At 40.7% G+C, this 18918-nt stretch overlaps 1 protein-coding gene across 8 annotated transcripts in view; it reads left to right on the forward strand.

Annotated features, from left to right (window-relative positions):
* Nucleotides 1–18714, forward strand: part of RBBP8 (RB binding protein 8, endonuclease) — a 94253-nt gene extending 75539 nt beyond the window's left edge. For 5 of the 8 annotated variants that reach the window (XM_031003568.3, XM_031003566.2, XM_031003567.2 and 2 more), the window contains exons 16-19: nucleotides 1873–1942; nucleotides 8731–8827; nucleotides 14356–14497; nucleotides 18367–18714. In XM_031003568.3, the coding sequence (XP_030859428.2) occupies nucleotides 1873–1942; nucleotides 8731–8827; nucleotides 14356–14497; nucleotides 18367–18464 (407 nt within the window). In that variant the 3' untranslated portion in view covers nucleotides 18465–18714. 8 annotated transcript variants of the gene reach the window in all.
* The last annotated feature ends 204 nt before the right edge of the window (nucleotides 18715–18918 follow it).

An 18918-nucleotide genomic window follows, 5' to 3' on the forward strand; every position in this document is an offset into this window, starting at 1 on the left:
GTTACTAGGGGTGGGGAAGGCTGGGATAGCCAAAGGTGGGTTAATTGGTATAAAAATATAGCTAGCCAAGCAAGGTGGCAGGCACCCGTAGTCCCAGCTACCCAAGAGGCTGAAGCAGGAGGATAGCTTGAGCCTTGGAGTTCTTGGAGTAGTGCTGTATTGGAGTTCTGAGGTATGATCCATATTAAGTTTGGCATCAATATGGTGACCTCTTAGAAGCAGGAGACCACTAAGTTGCTCAAGGAGCAGTGAACTGGCCCACTTCAAAAATGGAGCAGGTCAAAACTTGCATGCTGATCAGTAGTGGTGCAGTGCCTATGAATTGCCCCTGCCCTCCAGCCTGGGCAACATAGCAACACCTGATCTCTAAGAAAAATAAATAAGGGAGCCGGGCACAGTGGCTTACACCTGTAATCCCAACACTTTGGGAGGCCGAGGCAGGCAGATCACAAAATCAGGAGATCGAGACCATCCTGGCTAACACAGTGAAACCCCGTCTCTACTAAAGATACAAAACATTAGCCGGGCGTGGTGGCGTGCGCCTAGTAGTCCCAGCTACTTGGGAGGCTGAGGCAAGAGAATCTCTTGAACCTGGGAGGCAGAAGTTGCAGTGAGCCTAGATCATGCCACTGCACTCCAACCTAGGCAACAGAGCAAGACTCCATCTCAAGAAAACAAAGAAAAATAAAAAGCTAAATAGAAGGAATAAATTGTAGTGTTCAATAGCACTATATGGTGACTATAATTAACAACAATATATGTTCTCAGATAGCTAAAAGCACAGATTTTGAATGTTCCCAACACGAAGAAATGACAAATGTTTGAGGTGACAGATATGCTAATTACCCTAATTTGGTCTTTACACATTGTGTACATATATCAGAGTATCACACTGTATAAAGATGTATACTTATGTGTAAATTTTTTTTATTTTTTTTGAGACGGAGTCTTGCTCTGTTGCCAGGCTGGAGTGCAGTGGCACAATCTCAGCTCACTGCAACCTCCAACTCCCTGGTTCAAGAGATTCTCCTGCCTCAGCCTCCCGAGTAGCTGGGATTACAGGCATGTGCCACCATGCCCAGCTAATTTTTGTATTTTGAGTAGAGACAGGGTTTCACCATGTTGGCCAGGCTGATCTCAAACTCCTGACCTCAGGTGATCCACCCACCTCGGCCTCCCAAAGTGCTGAGATTACAGATGTGAGCCACCACACCCGGCCAAAATTAATATTGAAAGCTGTCTTTTGTTGTTCTTTCTTGTCAAATGATAATAGTGGGCATCTGAGTATTTCTTTTATACTCTAAAATACTTCCTGAGATAATGACTTTTAGCTGTCTAGTAATTTTGAGTTGAATGAAACAGCACCCTCCTCATTATGCAGATGCAAAAGAAAGAAAAAAGTAGTTGCAGAGGCAGGGCGCGGTGGCTCACGCCTGTAATCCCAGCACTTTGGGAGGCCGAGGCAGGCGGATCATGAGGTCAGGAGATTGAGACCATCCTGGCTAACATGGTGAAACCCTGTCTCTACTAAAAATACAAAAGATTAGCCCGGCATGGTGGCGGGCGCCTGTAGTCCCAACTACTCAGGAGGCTGAGGCAAGAGGATGGCGTGAACCCGGGAGGTGGAGCTTGCAGTGAGCAGAGATTGTGCCACTGCACTCCAGCCTAAGCAACAGAGCAAGACACCGGCTCAAAAAAAAAAAAAAAAAATGGTTACAAAGTTGCAGAAAATTTAAATGAGTTGTTCAGAGGCCTGGAGCATGAAACCCAATAAAAATGGAAGTTTGAGTGCACGTCATTTTCTTCCAAGCTAGTTAATTATTTCTCATTAAGTTCTACATTTAGTTTGTAATGTGCATGTTTTATTTATAGCTCTTGGTGATAAACAAGACAAAGTCAAGCAGAAAGCGTTTGTGGAGCCATATTTTAAAGATGATGAAAGGTAAGTTGGTTTTTATTTATACCAGCAATGTGACTGGAAGTACAATAGAGCTGTCTTTTATTTCTCTCTCTTTTTTCTTTTTTTTTTAAAGACAGGGTCTTGCTCTGTCACCCAGGCTAGAGTGCAATGGCGTAAACTCAGCTCACTGCAACCTCTGCCTCCTAGGCTCAAGCAATACTCCCACCTCAGCCTCCTGAGTATCTGGGACTACAGGCACATACTACCACACCTGGCTAACTTTTTTATTTTTTGTAGAGACAGGGTTTCACCACGTTGCCAAGGCTAATCTTGAACTCCTGGGCTCAAGCCATCCATCTGCCTCGGCCTCTCAAAGTGCTGGGATTACAGGCTTGAGCCACCACACCTGGCCAATCGAGCTGTCTTTGTCAGAGTATCTCTAAACTGTTAAATTGCTACTTTGGTTAAATTAAAATTATTTACTTTATGGTCATAAAAAAGAGACTCAAGCATAAAAACGACAAATTTTACAAATAAGGAAATTTTTGCCACCATCACCTTTTTTTGGCAGTGGTAATAGTTATTTTCTCTGCTTTTGTGTGTGTGTGTGTGTATGTGTGTGTATTTTTTTTCTTTTTTTTTTTTGGAGACAGAGTTTCACTCTGTCGCCCAGGCTGGAGTACAGTGGCGCAATCTCGGCTCACTGCAACCTCTGTCTCCTGGGTTCAAGTTATTCTCCTGCCCCCGCCTCCCGAGTAGCTGGGATTACAGGTGCCCACCACCAGGCCTGGATAATTTGTGTATTTTTATTAGAGATGGGGTTTCACCATGTTGGCCAGGCTGGTCTCGAACTCCTGACCTCAGGTGATCCACCCGCCTCAGCCTCCCAAACTGCTGGGATTACAGGCATGAGCCACCACACCCAGCCTGTCTGTTTTACTATTATTTTTTTAAATGTCTTTTTATTCTATCTTTTCAACTTGGGGCATTTATTAAATTGTATAAGTTTTATGTAGTATAAGACTTTAGGTAGGCCAGGCATGGTGGCTCACACTTGTAATCCCAGCACTTTGGGAGGCCCAGGCGGGGGGATCACAAAGTCAGGAAATCGAGACCATCCTGGATAACATGGTGAAACCCCGTCTCTACTGAAAATACAAAAAATTAGCCGGGCGTGGTGGCAGGTGCCTGTAGTCACCGCTACTCAGGAGGCAGGAGAATGGCGTGAACTCGGGAGGTGGAGCTTGCAGTGTGCCGAGATCGCGCCACTGCACTCCAGCCTGGGCAACAGAGCGAGACTCCGTCTCAGAAAAAAAAAAAAAAAAAAGACTTTAGGTGGTAAGACTTAGGTTTATTATGCTTCAGAATTTTTTTATAAGGATTTTTGAATCTTTAAAAACAAAACCTTTAAGCATGTTTTGTTTTTTTGTTTTTTTTTTTGAAATGGAGTTTCGCTCTGGTTGCCCAGGCTGGAGTGCAATGGCATGATCTTGGCTCACTGCAACCTCTGCCTCCTGGGTTCAAGCAATTCTCCTGCATCAGCCTCCCAAGTAGCTGGGATTACAGGTGCCCACCACAACACCTGGCTAATTTTTTGTATTTTTAGTAGAGACAGGGTTTCACCGTGTTAGCCAATATGGTCTCGATCTCCTGACCTCATGATCCACCTGCCTAGGCCTCCCAAAGTGCTGGGATCACAGGCGTGAGCCACTGCGCCCGGCCTGATGCTGTTAAATTATAAGTGTTTTGGGTCATCATGAACAATGCCCATTTAAGACAGTGAACTCAATGAATGTCGTGTGTGTTCTGGCTGCTCCACCAACCGACCGTTTTCCCATCTCTCCTCCTCTTCTTGGGCCTCCCTATTCCCTGAGACACAACAACATTGAAATTAGGCCAGTTAAGAACCCTGAATGGAAGCAGGCATGGTGGCTCATGCCTGTAATTCCAGAACTTTGGGAGGCCGTGATGAGCAAATCGAGACCAGCCTGGGCAACATGGAAAAACCCCATCTCTACAAAAAATACAAAAAAAATTAGCTGAGCATGGTGGCACACGCCTGTAGTTCCACCTGTTATACTGGGGGAGGCTGAGGTGGGAGGATTGCTTGAGCCCAGGAGGTCAAGACTATAGTGAGCTGTGATCGCGCCACTGCACTCCAGCCTGGGAGACAAAGTGAGATGCTGTCTCAAAAAAAAAAAAAAACCAACTATGATGCCCTCTAAGTATACAAGTGAAAGGAAGAGTTGCACATCTCTTACTTTTAAATCAAATGCTAGAAATGATTAAGCTTAATGAGGAAGATATTTCAAAAGCCAAGATGGGTAAAAAGCTAGGCCTTTTACACCAGTCGGCCAAGTTGCAAATGCAAAGGAAAGTTCTTGAAGAAAATCACAAGTGCTACTCCAGTGAACACATCAATGGTAAGAAAGTGAAACAGACTCACTGCTGACATGGAGGAAATTTCAGTGGTCCAGATTGAAGATCAAACCAGCCACCGCATTCCTTTAAGTCAGTGCCTAATCCAGAGCAAGCCTCTAACTCTATTTAGTTTGAGGAAGCTGCAGAAGAAAAGTTTGAAACTAGCAGAGGTTGGTTCATGAGGTTTAAGGAAAGAAGCCATGTCCGTAATATAAAAGTGCAAAGCAAACGGCAAGTACTGATATAGAAGCTGTAGCAGCAAATGATCTAGAATATCTGGCTGAGATCAGTGATGAAGGTGGCTGAACTAAACAACACATTTTCAGTGCAGATGAAACAGCCTTCTGTTGGAAGAAGATGCCATCTATGACTTTGATAACTAGAGAGGAGAAACCAGTGCCTGGCTTCAGAGCTTCAAAGGACAGGTTGACTCTTGTTTGGGTTAATGCAGCTGGTGACTTCAAGTTGAAGCCAGTGCTCATTTACCATTCTGAAAATCCTAGGACCCTGAAGAATTATGCTCAGTCTACTGTGCCTGTGCTTTAGAAATAGAGCAACAAAGCCTGGATGACAGCACATCTGTTTATGGCATGGTTTACTAAATATTTTAAGCCTATTGATCAGAAAAAAAAAAAAAGATATCCTTTCAAAATATTGTAATCATCCAACAGTTGTTTTTTCTTTTTTTCCCACCATACAAATAGAGCTGATTCACTGAGACAGTGATATTATAGTAGAGAAAGAGTGTAATAATTGCAGAGTTAGTCAAGTGGGAGGACTGAAGTTATTATTTAAATCACCTTCCCCTAAAATGTGGAAGCTATGGTTTTTTAAGGATAGTTTGGCAGAGAGGGAGCTGGGAACGGGGAATGGAGATTGGTTGGGTTGGGGATGAAATTATAGGGGTCAAAGGTGTCTTTTTGCACTGAATCGGTTTTTGGGTGGGATCACAAGATCAATTGAACCAGTTTTTTGGTATGAGTTACCAGCGCAGGTGAGCCCACCTGGTCCGTCAGAATGTAGGGTCTGAAAAATACCTCACGCCCTAAGGTTTTATAATAGTAATATCATTTGTATGTAGGAGCAATTGAGGTTAAAAATCCCATGACCTCTGTCTGCATGACTCCACTACTGAGCAATAATTTTAACCTCTTGACTGATTTGCTGGTTTTACATAGATGGTTTAAGTCTCTGAGCAAGAAGGAGGAGTTAGTTTTGGGAAGGAGCTGATAATCATCTTTGTTTTAAAATAACCTCTTGGCTAATTTGTTAGTTTTACAAAGGTGGTTTCAGTCCCTGAGCAAGGACAGGGCTGATTTCCAGAAGGAGCTGTTATCATCTTTGTTTTAAAGTTAAACTAAATTTTTCTCATAGTTAATTTGGCCTATGCCCAAAAATAAATAGACAGCTTAAAGGTTAAAAGCAAGATAAAGTCAGCTAGGTCAGATTTTTTCCACTGTCATAATTTTTGGAAAGGTGACCTCAATACTACTGTTCATTGACAAAGCACGTTGTCACCCAAGAGCTCTGATGGAGCTGTACAAGGAGATGAATTTTTTATTTATTTATTTATTTAGAGACAGAGTCTCACTCTGTCACCCAGGCTGGAGTGAATGGCGCGATCTTGGCTCATTGCAACCTCTGCCTCCCAAGTTCAAGTGATTCTCGTGCCTCAGCCTCCCAAATAGTTGGGATTACAGGCATGTGCCACCACGCCTGGCTAATTTTTTTTTTTTTGTATTTTTAGTAGAGACAGTGTTTCACCATGTTGGCCAGGCTGGATGAATGTTGTTTTCATGGCCGCTAACACGTATCGTTCTGCAGACTGGATCAAGTAGTAGTTTGACTTTCAAGTTCTCTTATTTAAGAAATAAAGTTTGTAAGGCTATCCCTGCCATTGATGGTGATTCCTGTGATGGGCAAAGTAAACTGAAAACCTTCTGGAAAGGATTCACCATTCCAGATGACACTGAAAACATTCATGAGGCCGGGACTTCAAGACCAACCTGGGCAACATAGTAAGACCTCATCTCTACTAAAAAGCAAAAATTAGCTGGGCCTTGTGGCTTGCACCTGTAGTCCTAGCTAACTCAGGAGGATGAGGCAGGGGGATTACTTGAGCCCAGGAGTTCAGGCTGCAGTAAGCTATGCTCATGCCACTTCACTCCAGCCTGGGCAACAAAGCAAGAACCTGTCTTAAAACAAACTAACTAAATAATAATGAATAAAATAAAATTTTGTGCTTCTTGATTGCTTTTTCTTCCCAACGTACTCCATAGCATATTAATCCATACCTAGTGGCTTTGACCCTCCTAGGTTTCCGTGATTCACAGTAGGATCTTATTCATTTAAAAATAACAATAAATGATAGTTATGCCTAATATTTTGAAGAATTCATGGTAGGTGGAAGCAGCATAAGGTAATTTTTCTTTCTTTTTCTTTTTTCTGTTTTTTTTTTTGTTTGTTTTGTTTTGTTTTGAGACAGGATCTCACTTTGTTACCTAGGCTGAAGTGCAATGGCACAATCATTATTCACTGCAGCCTCAAACTCCTGGGCTCAGGCAATCCTCTCACCTCAGCCTCCTGAGTACCTGGGACTATAGGTGTGTGCCACCACAGCCAGCTAATTTTTTATTTTTATTTTTATTTTTTGTAGAGACAGGTGTTTTGATATGTTGCCCAGGCTGGTCTCAAACCCCTGGTGCTGGTCTCAAGCAACCCTTTTGCCCCAGTCTCCCTAAGTGCTGGGATTATAGGCATGAGCCACCACACCTGGCCAGTAATGTTTCTCATAAATAGGATGGCAAATGGCATACAAACAGATGAATCTGTTCTCTGGGCAGAAGAAGTTAGTCCTGAAATCTGGGTTCTTAGTACTGGAAAACAGGCAGTATTTTTTTTTTAATGTTATACAATGCCAATTTATGAGTTTCATAATACAGTATTCATTTTTAAATAGGATATTATATTTTACCTCCTAACCCAATTATTATTTTCAGCCAGTGAAAGGCAGAAATAAGAAGTAATAGTAATTGTCTTTCAGTATAATCCCACTTGTATATTTTTGCTTTTATTGTCTGTTATTTTGAGGTCTTATTCATAAAATCTTTTCCCAGACCATTGTCCTGAAACATTTCCCGTATTTTTTTTTCTAGTAGTTTTATAGTTTTGGGTCTTACATTTAGTTCTTTGACTCATTTTGAGTTGATTTTTATATTGAGTGAGAAATAGGGGCCTATTTTCATTCTTCTGCAGTGGATATCCAGTTTTACCAGCACCGTTTATTAAATAAACTATCCTTTCCCCAATGAAGGTGCGTGGCTCCTATGTAAAAAAAAAATCAGTTGACTATAGAGGCATTCATTAATTTCTGGTACTCTTCCATTGCTCTATGTGTCTGTTTTTATGCCGGTACCATGCTGTTTTGGTAACTGTAGCTTCGTATATTTTGAAGTCTGATAGTATGTTGCCGCCAGCTTGTTTTTGTTTTTGTTTTTTTGCTTTTTTTCTTTTTTTGAGGCAGAGTCTCACCCAGGCTAGAGTGCAGTGGTGTAGTCTCAGCTCGCTGCAACATTTGCCTCCCGGGTTCAAGCAGTTCTTGTGCCTCAGCCTCCTGAGTAGCTGGGATTACAGGCCTGTGCCACCACACCCAACTAATTTTTGTATTTTTAATACAGACATGGTTTTGTCACGTTGGCCAGGCTGGTCTCGAACTCCTGACCTCAAGTGAGCCACTGCACCCATCCAGCTTTGTTCTTTTTTGCTCAGGATTGCTTTGGCTATTGGTATGACTTTACTGGTTTCAGACTAATTTTAGGATTTTTTTTTTATATTTCTGTGAAAGCCTGGGCACAGTGGCTCACGCCTGTAATCCTAGCACTTTGGGAGGCTGAGGCGGGCAGATCACCTGAGGTTAGGAGTTCAAGACTAGCCTGGCCAACATGGTGAAACCCCATCTCTACTAAAAATAAAAAATTAGCCAGGCGTGGTGGTACAGGCCTGTAATCCCAGCTACTCAGAAGGCTGAGGCACAAGAATCGCTTCAACCCGGGAGGTGGAGGTTGCAGTGAGCCAAGATCATGTCATTGCACTCGAGCCTGGCCAACAGAGCAAGACTCTGTCTCTAAATAAATAAATACTTCTGTGAAGAACATTATTGGTATTTTGATGGGGATTACACTGAATTTGCAGGTCACTTTGGATAGTAAATAGTTTTAATTTTTTTAGTTAGAAAAAAATACCCATAAAAATACTTGGTGTATATATAGTAAGCACTTAATAAGTATTTGTTGAAGCAATATTTTTCTAACATACTGAATAAACACTTCAAATAAAAATGAATGAATGTTTTGGGGATTATTTCTCCTCTGAACTCTAAGCTTTGTTAATTTAATTCATTTTTCCCCCAGAGAGACTAGCTTGCAAAATTTTCCTCATATTGAGGTGGTTCGGAAAAAAGAGGAGAGAAGAAAACTGCTTGGGCACACGTGTAAGGAATGTGAAATTGTAAGTACTAATGTCGATACTAATTTTTTTTTAAGTACGGCTTTATAGATAATAAATGCATGATTTTAAAATCATGTATACAAACCATATTGGTTATAGAAACCTCTTATTTGAGCCAGGCATAACAGAAGGAATAAGGAGTATTCTGGGTCGGGTGCGGTGGCTCATGCCTCTAATCTCAGCATTTTGGGAGGCCAAGGAGGGCGGATCACTTGAGGCCAGAAGATCGAGACCGGCCTGGCCAACATGGCCAAACCCCATCTCTACTAAAAATACAAAAGTAAGCTGGGTGTGGTGGTGCACACCTGTAATTCCAGCTACTCAGGAGGCTGAGGCAGGAGAATCGCTTGAACCCGGGAAGTGGAGGTTGCAGTGAGCCGAGATTGTGCCATTGCGCTCCAGCCTGGGCAACAAGAGTGAAACTTCGTCTCAAAAAAAAAAAAAAAAAATGCCAGGTGCAGTGGCTCACACCTGCAGTCCCAGCACTTTGGGAGGCCAAGGCGGGCAGATCACGAGGTAAGGAGATCTAGACCATCCTGGCTAACATGGTGAAACCCCGTCTCTACTAAAAACACATTTAAAAAAGCCAGGCATGGTGGCGGGCGCCTGTAGTCCCAGCTACTCGGGAAGCTGAGGCAGGAGAATGGCGTGAACCCGGGAGGCAGAGCTTGTAGTGAGCCGAGACTGCGCCACTGCACTCCAGCCTGGGCGAGAGAGCGAGACTCCGTCTCAAAAAAAAAAAAAAAATTATTTTTACCAACATTCTCAGGAAATTAGGTATACTCATAATTTTTTAAAAATAATTGGTACCAATATAAGTTCTATTTTTTTTTTTTTTTTTGAGACGGAGTCTTGCCCTGTTGCCTAGGCTGGAATGTAGTGGTGTGATCTTGGCTCACTGCACTCTCCGCCTTCCAGGTTCAAGCAATTTTCCTGCCTCAGCTTCCCGGGTAGCTGGGATTACAGGCACCTACCACCATGCATGACTAATTTTTGTATTTTTAGTAGAGACGGGGTTTCACTATTTGGCCAGGCTGCTCTCGAACTCCTGACCTCAATTGTTCCACCTGCCTTGGCCTCCCAAAGTTCTGGGATTACAGATGTGAACCACCACGCTGGCCAAGTTCTTTTTTGTTTGTTTGAGACAGAGTTTTGCTCTTGTTGCCTAGGCTGGAGCACAATGGTGCGATCTCAGCTCACCACAACCTCCATTTCCTGGGTTCAGACGATTCTCCTGCCTCTCCCTCTGCCTCCCGAGTAGCTAGGGATTATAGGCATGCGCCACCATGCCCGGCTAATTTTGTACTTTTAGTAGAGACAGGGTTTCACCATGTTGGTCAGGCTGGCCTCGAACTCCCGACCTCAGGTGATCCGCCCACCTTGGCCTCCCAAAGTACTGGGATTACTGGTGTGAGCCACTGCACCAAACATTTTTCTTCCTAAACAAGATATAATGAATAAATACTTAAACCCTTATATTTTTCCTTTTATACATTGGCTGTCTTGGATGTTGAAGTAGATGGTACAGACATCGCTTTGTATCTGTGGGAAACTGGCTTCAGGACCTACTGTGGATACCAAATCACGGATGCTCAAGTCTCTGATATAAAATGGCATAGTATTTGCCTATAACCTATGCACATTCTTTCATATGCTTTAAATTACCTCTAATTACTTATAATCCCTATTACAATGTAAATGCTTTGTAAATAGTTGTTATACTGTATTGTATAGGGAATGACAAGAAAAATAGTCTGTACGTGTTAATACAGATGAAGGTTTTTTTCCTGAATATTTTTGATCCACGGCTGGTTGAATCCATGAATGTAGAACCCAAGGATATGAAGGGCCAACTGTACTGATTGTCCTTTTACTGAATAGTCCCAGGCAGGTTCTGTTTTGACCTGGAACATGCTGTTTTTATTTCTTCCCTTGTTGTCCATTAGCTCTCAGATGCCTGCCCTCAGCAATTTACTTCCCCTTTTAAATTTCGTTTTTAACATACGGGCTAGAAAATTTAATAACCAAGCACATTAAAATTATATGTGAAAGTGTGACTAGATTGTAATGCAGGTAAGCATTGGGTAGAAATATGCTCTTATGTACTAACAATGGGAATATAAATTGGGATCACTATTTTGAAAAGCAGTTTGGCAATACAAGCAAAAGCCTATAATGTGAGTTGGTGAGTTTTCATTACACAAATTGAATATATCATGATTTCTTAAAGAATATGGTCCACATTGAGTAAATCTCTGGTTTTTTAGTTATAACCATAATTCTATGATCTAGAATTAATCCTACTAGTTAGAAAAAAGCTCTTGCTAGAAACACTGTTAAGTTGCATTCATTCTCAATAATCATTTCCCGTGCTTTCTGTTATCCAATCTCTGAAAACCATTATTGTATACATTTTAGTTTTTCTAGTTAATTTACATAGGAAGGTAAATCTGTTCTGTTACTCCATCATGACCAGAAGTGGAAGTGCCAGTCCCATGTACTTAAATACTAACCATATGCTTACAGTTCTTAAATTTATCCCATTGCCTATTCTGCAAGTGGAGTGTGCAATACTCATGTGGATCTGAGATAGTGATCTCAAATTTCACACATCCAAAAACAAACATACAATATCTGCCCTCAATTCCCAAACCTCACTGCTGAGTCTCCTATATGTCCTGAGATCTTTTAGTTATTCATTACTTTTTTCTTTCACATCTCAATAACTTTTATATCAACAAACCCCATTGATTCTTCCTTCAAAATATATCCCATATCCATCCACTTACTATCACCACCACTAATGCCCTGGACCAAGGCAACATTTTATTTTATTTTATTTTTTTTGAGTTGGAGTCTCCCTCTGTTGCCCAGGCTGGAGCACAGTGGCGCGATTTCAGCTCACTGCAAGCTCCGCCTCCTGGGTTCACGCCATTCTCCCGCCTCAGCCTCCTGAGTAGCTGGGACTACAGGCGCCCGCCACCACGCCTGGCGAATTTTTTTGTATTTTCAGTAGAGACGGGGTTTCACTGTGTTAGCCAGGATGGTCTCAATCTCCTGACCTCGTGATCCGCCCGCCTCAGCCTCCCAAAGTGCTGGGATTACAGGCGTGAGCCACTGCACCTGGCCAACATTTTATAATTGTAATAGCTTCTAAGTGCTTTTCTGGTCTTTTTTTTTTTTTTTACTCTAAAACTTTTATTTTGGCTGGGCACAGTAGCTCATGCCTCTAATTCCAGCACTTTGGGAGGCCGAGGCGGGTGGATCACCTGAGGTCAGGAGTTCAAGACCAGCCTGGCCAAGATGTTAAAACCCTGTCTCTACTAATAATACAAATATTAGCTGAGCGTGGTGGTGCGTGCCTGTAATCCCAGCTACTCTGGAGGCTGAGGTAGGAGAATCACTTGAACCCAGGAGGCAGAGGTTGCAGTGAACCGAGATTGCTCCATTGCACTCCAGCCTGGGTGACAAGAGCGAAACTCCATCTCAATAAATTAATTAATTAATTAATAATTAAAACTTTATTTTTTAGAGCAGTTATAGGTTCACAGCAAAGTTGTACAGAAAGTACATACAGTTCCCATGTACCTCTGTCCCCATTCTCTTTTACTTTTCATTCTTGTCTCTTAACAGTGTACTTTCAGCTCAGCAATGAATGGCCTTTTTGTTTTAATAATCTTTTTAGAATAGAAGTTAAATCATGTTATTCCCAGAATCCTTCATTGTCTTCCCATCCCACTAAGAAAAAGAATCTAAAGTCCTTATCAATGACAACAAACTCTGGCTCTGCACTTCCTCTCTGATTTCTGTTCGACCACTCACCCATTTGCTTGCTGTGTTACAACTGCACTGACCGACTACTGTTTCTCAAGTATTTTTTTTGTTTTGTTTTGTTTTTTTGGTTTTTTTGTTTGTTTTTTTTTTTGAGACGGAGTCTCGCTGTCGCCCAGGCTGGAGTGCAGTGGCTCGATCTCGGCTCACTGTGGGCTCCGCCCCCGGGGGTTCACGCCATTCTCCTGCCTCAGCCTCCCGCGCAGCTGGGACTACAGGCGCCCGCCACCTCGCCCAGCTAATTTTTTGTATTTTTAGTAGAGACGGGGTTTCACCATGTTAGCCAGGATGGTCTCGATCTCCTGACCTCGTGATCCACCCGCCTCGGCCTCCCAAAGTGCTGGGATTACAGGCATGAGCCACCGCGCCCGGCCCTCTCAAGTATGTTTTAATTCAGTGGCAGTGTTTTTTCCAGTAAGCCCTGATTCTCTAAGGTCATCTCGTCTCATCCCAAAGCCCAGACTAAGATAACAAAGGCTTATACTTAGGGCAGTGAGAATGATGAAAAAGATACCTGAATGAAGTTGTTTCACAGCTTCTTTAAAGCCTTTAATCTGTATAAAATAGAAATGTATTAAAAGCTTTTACTTCAAACTTAAATTCTAGTTTTAAGTCTATCACTTTCAATAGGTGATATCTTTGGCAAATTACCACTTTCATTTTCAGTTTCTCAAGTGTAAAGTGAAGGAATTGGCTGGATTAAATATGTGATTCTGGGTGGTTCACACCTGTAATCCCAGCACTTTGGGAGTCTGAGACAGGTGGATCACTTGAGGTCAGGAGTTCGAGACCAGCCTGGCCAACATATAGTAAAACCCCGTGTTTACTAAAAATACAAAATTAGCTGAGTGTGGTGGTGCATGCCTATAGTCCCAGCTACTTGGGAAGCTGAGGCAAGAGAATCACTTGAACACAGGAGTGGGAGGTTGCAGTGAGCCAAGATCGTGCCACTGCACCCCAGCCTGGGTGACAGAGCAGGACTCTCTCTCAAAAAAAAAGTGATTCTGTCATCTACGTTCTATTAAACCTTAAACTACTGCTTTGCTTTCATTAAGTCTAGGCCTTAAAAACCTGTACAATTTTTACGTATAATTTTATCCTTGTGTGCATGAAGTTCAAGTTCTTTGTTTTCACAGTTGCCAAAAAATAGTAGGCTTTTGATCCTAACTGAAATCTTAAAGGGAGAAGTCATGGAGCCTACGACATTCAGATCTAAATTATTTTTTAAAGCCGTAGAGATAGGAAAATTACTTTGAAACACACATTATATTCAAATAATAATTAAGAAACATGTAGACCTCTGAATTTTTTTTACTGGCCTAATAAGGATAAAGACTTTGTACCAGTGTATAAATCAGGTGTATCACTAAGCACACTGTCAAGTTCAGCTGGCTTTTTTTTTTTAATTGCAAGACTTTACTGATAAAGAAAGCACTTTATTGGTTTACATTGTGATACAAGCTCCTTTTCTTCAGTGAAGCGGGCACTTCACAGACCAATATCAGCACTGATTACTGTTAGTAATTAATACTGTCTGTAAGAATTAATTACTAATAGTATCATCAATGAGGATTAAGTTTCCTTAGACTGCTGAATATCTTAGTAAATGGCTTTTTTAGCTTCTAGTTTATAATCAATAAGCATAACACTCCATTTATTATTCTTCAGTGAAAAAACTTACCAGTTTTTATTATTAGTATTATGCAGATATGCCAGCAGAAGAAAGAGAAAAGAAGTTGGCTTCCTGCTCAAGACACCGATTCCGCTACATTCCACCCAACACACCAGAGAATTTTTGGGAAGTTGGTTTTCCTTCCACTCAGACTTGTATGGAAAGAGGTGAGAGTATAGATTGTAACATTTTATAATTAATTTTTTTAAATACTTGGCCGGGCACAGTGGCTCACGCCTATAATCCCAACACTTTGAGAGGCCAAGGTGGGTGGATCACCTGAGGTCAGGAGTTCAAGAGCAGCCTGGCCAACATGGTGAAGCCCCATCTCTACTAAAAATACAAAAAATTAGCCAGGCGTGGCGGCACATGCCTGTAGTCCCAGCTACTCAGGAGGCTGAGGCAAGTGAATCACTTGAACCCAAGAGACAGAGGTTGCAGTGAGCCAAGATTGTGCCATTGCACTCCAGCCTGGGCGACAGAACAAGACTCTGTCTCAAAAATAAAATTAAATAAAATAAATAAAATAAAATAAAATAAATAAAAAAATATAAAATAAATAAAATACAAAATAAAATAAAATAAATAACTGTATATGCCCAAATGTGAACATGCACCTTTTTTTCTGTGATTCTCTTTACCTTTTGCTGCAGGTTGGGTGCCAGTTTTGTGACATAAAAACATTCCTAAAGATAAAAGGACTCTTCAGTAATTTAGTTGGAATTAGAGATTGGTAATATCACTTTAATGTTGTGATTGTGCTTATATTATTCTGGTTTACCAAATTTCAAAAAGCAATTTCTCTTTTATTCTATCATCAAAATGATTTTTTTTTAATAGGGCTTCACTCTGTCACCCAGGCTAGAGTGTAGTGGCATGCATAATCATGGCTCACTGATGCCTCCGACTTATGGGCTCAAACTCTACCTCAGCCTTCCAAGTAGCTAGGACTACAGCCTTGTGCCGCCACACCCAGCACTTTTTTTTTTTCCCCCTAGAGACAGGGTCTCACTGTGTTGCTCAGGCTGGTCTTGAACTCCTGGCCTCAAGTGGTCCTCCTGCCTTGACCTCCCAAAACACTGGGATTACAGTCATGAGCCACTGCACCCAGCCAAAATGACTTTAAATAAAATAAATAACCTAACAAAAATTACCAGCAAAGTTATATTTAAAAAGAGAGAATCTTAAAATCTACTGCTGTGAATTTTGGATTTTAAAACCTCACTTACCCAGAATGCTGGATGTTTATAAGTGGTATCTGAATAAAAAAGATGTTTATTTGTTAGGTTGTTGACATGCAACTAGCTTGTTTAGATATGACACTTACATTTAATATAATTTGAGAATATATTCAGCTTTTAGGCTGTTAATAAAAGGTCATGAGTAGTAATTTTTGTTCTGTGTTACCAGCAGCATAATGCTAGTATAGATCCACACTTTTCTGGTTTTATATTTTCTACCAAAGTTAAGTTAGTTGGGTATGTGATCTGAAGTCTTCATGTCATATAACTGTCTTTGGGGTAGCCTACTCCCATTTCTGTGCTCAAGCTAGGACTATCAATCCGGACATTACCACTATTCCAGGCATATAGTAATTCATAGTCACTAAGGTCTAAGCTTTATTGTAATCATTGGTTTAAATGAAATGAAATGCTCGAGTCCTTAGCCTTAAAAGAGCTATTTAATTAAGCAGGGTCCATTTCACAGACCCTTTGTTGTGAAAGTATAATTCCAGAGGAGCTCATAAGAGCATTTAATAGCTAGTTTTTATGAAGGGGCCTTTTTTTTTTTTTTTTTTTTTTTTGAGATGGAGTCTCACTGTGAGGCCCAGGCTGGAGTGCAATGGCACAATCTCGGCTCACTACAACCTCCATCTCCCAGGTTCAAGCGATTTTCCTGCCCCAGCCTCTTGAATAGCTGGGACTACAGGCACATGCCACCATACCCAGCCTATTTTTTTTTTTTTCTAGTAGAGACGGGGTTTCATCATACTGGCCAGGCTGGTCTCGAACTCCTGATCTCAAGTGATCCACCCGCCTCAGCCTCCCAAAGTGCTGGAATTACAGACTCGAGCCACCACGCCCGGCCTGAAGGGGCCTCTTTAACTGAAGATTTTATTCTCTACATTATTGTATTCTTAGACTTTTTTGTATGTGGCACATATAGTTCAAAACTTTATTAAATAAATGTTGGTACAGACATTAAATCAAACATTCTTTTAATAAGACAACATACTCTTATGAAGAATTTTAATTCAAAATCATCCTAAAACATGAGCTAAATATTCACATTACATGTGTACAGTTTATTACATACCAAGTATACTTGAATGAAGCTGTTCAGAAAAAAGCCATAAGAGAGGAAGAATATTAGCTAAGCAGGGACTTATCTGACCTCTTTATTATTTTTTGCTATTTTCTCCATGGTCCAAAGACCACCCAGTTACAGACTAAGTCTTACCTTGTGGTTTAAAATACTGAGTTTTAGCTAATCCAGAGGCAAGTAGTTATCTCAGTTGATCATTCAGTTACAGATTGAACTGCTTCTTTTACTCTTTCCCTTCATTCTCACTACTATACCTGACTCGTCTTAAAAAAAAAAAAAATACTGAGTTTTATGAAAACAAGATATGTTTTCTGGTATGTGATTGAAAAGTTTAGTAGTGTTTAGAATATTTATGATTTGACTTTTTAATTAATTAGTAGCCTTCAGGCTTTAAGCCTGTATTTGTCAGTTACAGATAAACGTCTAAAATTTTTACTCACAAGAAGATAAAATAGCATTAAATAAATGTCAAATGATAAAATTATACCACCTAGAATTTCAGTTCAGCCTTGCCATCTTATAGAAACTATTCTCAGCTGGGCACAGTATCTCACACCTGTAATCCCAGCACTTTGGGAGGCCAAGATGGGAGGATCCATTGAGCCCAGGAGTTCGAGACCAGCCTGGACAACAGAGTGAGACCCTGGCTCTAGACGAAATAAATAATAAAATTAGCCAGGTATGGTGGTGCATGCCTGTGGTCCCACCGGTAACTCAGGAGGCTGAGATGGGAGGATTGCATGAGCCCTGGAGGTGGAGGCTGCAGTGAGCCGTTATTGCACCACTGCACTCCAGCCTGGGCAACAGAGCAAGACCCTGTTTCAAAAAAACAATTAATTTAATTTAATTTTGAAAAGAAACTGTTCTCAATGAAGAGCTCTGATGATTTAGCTGCACAACAAGGAGGGAGAGACCTTCTTCACTTTTGGAGACGCTCCAGATGTTTAACTGTAAGATAGTTTTTCCAAAAGATGCAAAGTCTCTGACAGCTTTCACTGTATTTCTGCTTTCCCCATTAATAAGCCAGATTGAGTCAACTTTGATGTGATATCTCACTGCCTGGTCACCAGACAGAATCAGTCTGGATAGAGCCTGTGATTGCACCCCATGTGTATGGCAGAGCAAATACTTCCCCTGAAGAGTACATGCTTAGAGACACCTTAGGAGATCTAATAGTCTGAAGGGTATAGAGGGATTGTCATCTATTGAAATAGCTACTCTAAAAAGTATTTTTGATAAGTACCTGAAATTTATAATAGTAGAGTTCATGTTTAGCACTTTGTCCCCCTTTGCAACTACCTATGGGAGGCAGAATAGGAAAGTGTTTAAGAGTTCTGGTTCTGGAATAAGAAAGAGCTTGGGCCAGGTCCCAGCTCCTCTACTTTTTAGCTTTGTGAACTTGAACAAGTAATTTAACTTCCTTGGGTCTCTATTACCTCATCTGTCAAACAGGTATAGTAGAAACTACTTCAAAGGAATGTGAGTTATATGAGATGATATATGTAACCATTTGGTAAATATTTGCTATCATTATTATAAATGAGGAAACTGATGCTAAATAGTGAGATCAATCATCAGCATCACACAGCTAATAATCAGAAGAATCATGTAAACTTACAAAGCATCAAATAAGAGAAATGTTTACTAGATATAAGCGGAAAGAAATGCATGTTGCACATACAGTCTTCTAAGTTTATGATTTGTTTTTAAGGTTATATTAAGGAAGATCTTGATCCTTGTCCTCGTCCAAAAAGACGTCAGCCTTACAATGCAATATTTTCTCCAAAAGGCAAGGAGCAGAAGACATAGACGTTGAAACAGAAACAGAAGGATGGAGGACAGTTTTTTCCTTCTTAGTTATTTATAGTTAAAGTTGGTACTAAACATTGATTTTTTTGATCTTCTGTAAATGGATTTATAAATCAGTTTTCTATTGAAAATGTTTGTGATATTATGCTTTTGCACCTTTAAAACAATAAGGCGCTTTCATTTTGCACTCTAACTTAAGAGTTTTTATTTACTTTATGTAGTGATACCTAATACAATTTTGAAAATACAATAGTTGTAGTCTGTGATTTGTTGCCTTTCAGTTCTTTTCTTTTTACTTCATCTTCCCTTGGTATTTACATTGAGCAGTGACTTCATGTTAATCATTACAGATTTTTCTTCATCAATTGCTCTTCTCTAGGTCATATCAGTGTCTAGCATTTAAGTCTTTTTTTTTTTTAAACAAAAAAGAAAGACTATATTTTAATAGTTTTTT

This window comes from Gorilla gorilla, chromosome 17, assembly GCF_029281585.2.
Source record: "Gorilla gorilla gorilla isolate KB3781 chromosome 17, NHGRI_mGorGor1-v2.1_pri, whole genome shotgun sequence".
Lineage (NCBI taxonomy): Eukaryota > Metazoa > Chordata > Mammalia > Primates > Hominidae > Gorilla > Gorilla gorilla.